We start from the raw sequence: 2,348 nt of genomic DNA, 5'->3' as shown, positions 1-2,348 counted from the left end.
TTAGATAATCACAGGTTTTGTTCGAAGATTTTTTTTGTATGTTTTTTTTTTTTTTCCGGAAGCTGAGCAGAAAATGTATAGATTCGTAGAGGGCCGTGCTGGCCCTCGTAGAGGGCCGATATCTTGAGACTGTCCGTTCCGGGGCCAGGTTCCGGCCTAAGACGCTACGGCCCATTGGCACCCGTATTATGGGAATCCAAACAGGGCCTACCCGAGCAAGCAAAGCAACAAATGGATAACTGATGGCGGCCACGCAAGTCTCCAACCCTATCGGAAATCATAAAGAGGGAAGAAGGATAATAAATAATAAAAAGAAAAACATTAAACAAAAACGTTATCTAAACGTAAATTGGGAAAAAGAGGAGAAGTGGAATTCATGGCGTTTGCCGCTGTGCTATCCTCCGCCTCACCGAATGCCAGCCCCCATCTCCACCTCCACCCGCTTTCCTCGAAGCCCCCCCGCTCCCCCACCACCCGGACCCTCGCCCTCCCCTCCGCGGCCGACCTCTCCCTCGACGCCCCAGCCGCCCTCGCCGTCGGCTCCGTTGCCGCCCTCGCCGCCGCCATCTCCCTCGCCGACCCCGAGCGCCGCCGCCGGCAGCAGGCGGAAGAGGTCGGCGGCGATGACAAGGAGGTGGTGCGCGACTACTTCAACAACACCGGTTTCCAGCGCTGGAAGAAGATCTACGGCGACTCCACCGAGGGCGTCAACCGCGTCCAGCTCGACATCCGCCTCGGCCACGCCCAGACCGTCGAAAGCACCCTCCGCATGCTCCGCGACGGGGGGGCCCTCGCCGGCGTCACCGTCTGCGACGCCGGCTGCGGCACTGGCAGCCTCGCCATTCCCCTCGCCCGCGAGGGCGCCGTCGTCTCGGCCAGCGACATCTCCGCTACAATGGTGGCGGAGGCCCAGCGCCAGGCTGAGGAGGCCTTGGGGAATGATGCTAACAACCCATTCGTTAAAATGCCCAAGTTTGAGGCGAGGGACCTGGAGAGCTTGGAGGGCAAGTACGACACGGTGGTTTGCTTGGATGTTCTGATCCATTACCCCCAGGGGAAGGCTGAGGGGATGATCGGGCACCTGGCGTCGCTGGCCGAGCGGAGGCTTGTGCTGAGCTTCGCGCCGAAGACATTCTACTACGACTTGCTGAAGAGGGTGGGGGAGCTGTTCCCGGGGCCATCGAAGGCGACGAGGGCGTACCTTCATGCCGAGAGGGATATCGAGCGGGCGTTGGAGAAGGTGGGGTGGCGGGTGCGGCGGAGGGGGCTCATAACCACCCAGTTCTACTTCGCCAAGTTGATCGAGGCAGTGCCCGTCGGTTTGGCATGAGAGGAAGGGAGAGGGATTTGTACAGGTAGTGAGAGGTATGTATGTGTGTTTATTTGTGTTTATGCTTGAATTGTCTCTTGTTCATTCAATTGTTTGGAAATTTTGTAAAACTGGACGTACTCTGTCTTGTTTCAGTAGAAGATGTGGCTCTTCTAAATGTTCATACATGCTTCAATTTCTTTTCTCAATGTTTGCTGCTTCATTGATCGTCTATTCTAATGTTTGATAAGGGGGGTGAAGGGAGGGATATTTGGGAATGTGCATTATTGGATTTAACAGTCTAAGATAGTTACCAATTCATTTTTGTTGGATTTTTGGTTAATGTGAAGGTGGCTCTATTGCCCTATGTGGTTTTGAACTTATGCATGTATCCGAAAAGCTTGTATATGTACTGACCCATCCTGAGGATCAATTTGTCAAATGCCATATAATGCTCCAAGGCCTGATGGTATGATTTTTTCACAAGTTATGCTATTTATTGCGTTGCTTGGATCACTTACAGCTGCAAGTTGCTGATGCATTGAACTAGTAGTTTCATGATGATTTTTGCTTTAAAATGTAATACAGTAGTAGTGTGCCACAATCAGGGTTTGAACCAAGGACCTCCCAAAGGTTAGCGCTTAGAAGATGGGTGTTAACTAGCTGAGCTAACAATTATAGGCAGGTTCTGGAATATTGTTGAAGTTCAAGACAGGGCTATGCTTGTTTTCATGACATTTCTTTTCTGGATTGGGTGCTTGAGATGGTAATTCAGTCTCATTAGGAAATGAGAGACTGAACTTAGGAATGTGGAATGACTATCAAGTTCATTTTGAGAATTTTTCTGATTTGGAAGGTGGGGCTCATGTTTTGCACGGTTATTACTAGTACGGCATTTGTTTCTTGGATGATTTGAAGCTTTACATTTCAGTTCATCTAACAACAAACTTCAGGGTGATTTGTTGACACTGCATAGTAAGGTATCTGAGTTTTATTGGTATAATTTTTTGGAATAGAGGGTAGATCTTGGCGCAATGGT

The 2,348-nt window shown here is 50.4% G+C and overlaps 1 protein-coding gene across 1 annotated transcript; it reads left to right on the top strand.

Annotated features, from left to right (window-relative positions):
* Window positions 1-318: 318 nt before the first annotated feature.
* On the top strand, window positions 319-1,518 carry LOC103697115 (magnesium protoporphyrin IX methyltransferase, chloroplastic). The gene has a single exon (XM_008778909.4). It carries the CDS (start codon window positions 377-379, stop codon window positions 1,328-1,330), a length of 954 nt encoding a protein of 317 aa, XP_008777131.1. The 5' UTR covers window positions 319-376; the 3' UTR covers window positions 1,331-1,518.
* Window positions 1,519-2,348: the final 830 nt, after the last annotated feature.

The sequence above is a fragment of the Phoenix dactylifera genome, unplaced genomic scaffold (genome assembly GCF_009389715.1).
Source record: "Phoenix dactylifera cultivar Barhee BC4 unplaced genomic scaffold, palm_55x_up_171113_PBpolish2nd_filt_p 000162F, whole genome shotgun sequence".
NCBI classification, from domain to species: Eukaryota; Viridiplantae; Streptophyta; class Magnoliopsida; order Arecales; family Arecaceae; genus Phoenix; species Phoenix dactylifera.
This window is presented reverse-complemented; position numbering and strand designations above follow the sequence as displayed.

Bases quoted from the DNA above. Each gene is read 5' to 3' on its own strand.
- LOC103697115 (XM_008778909.4), top strand. From the start codon at position 377: ATGGCGTTTGCCGCTGTGCTATCCTCCGCCTCACCGAATGCCAGCCCC.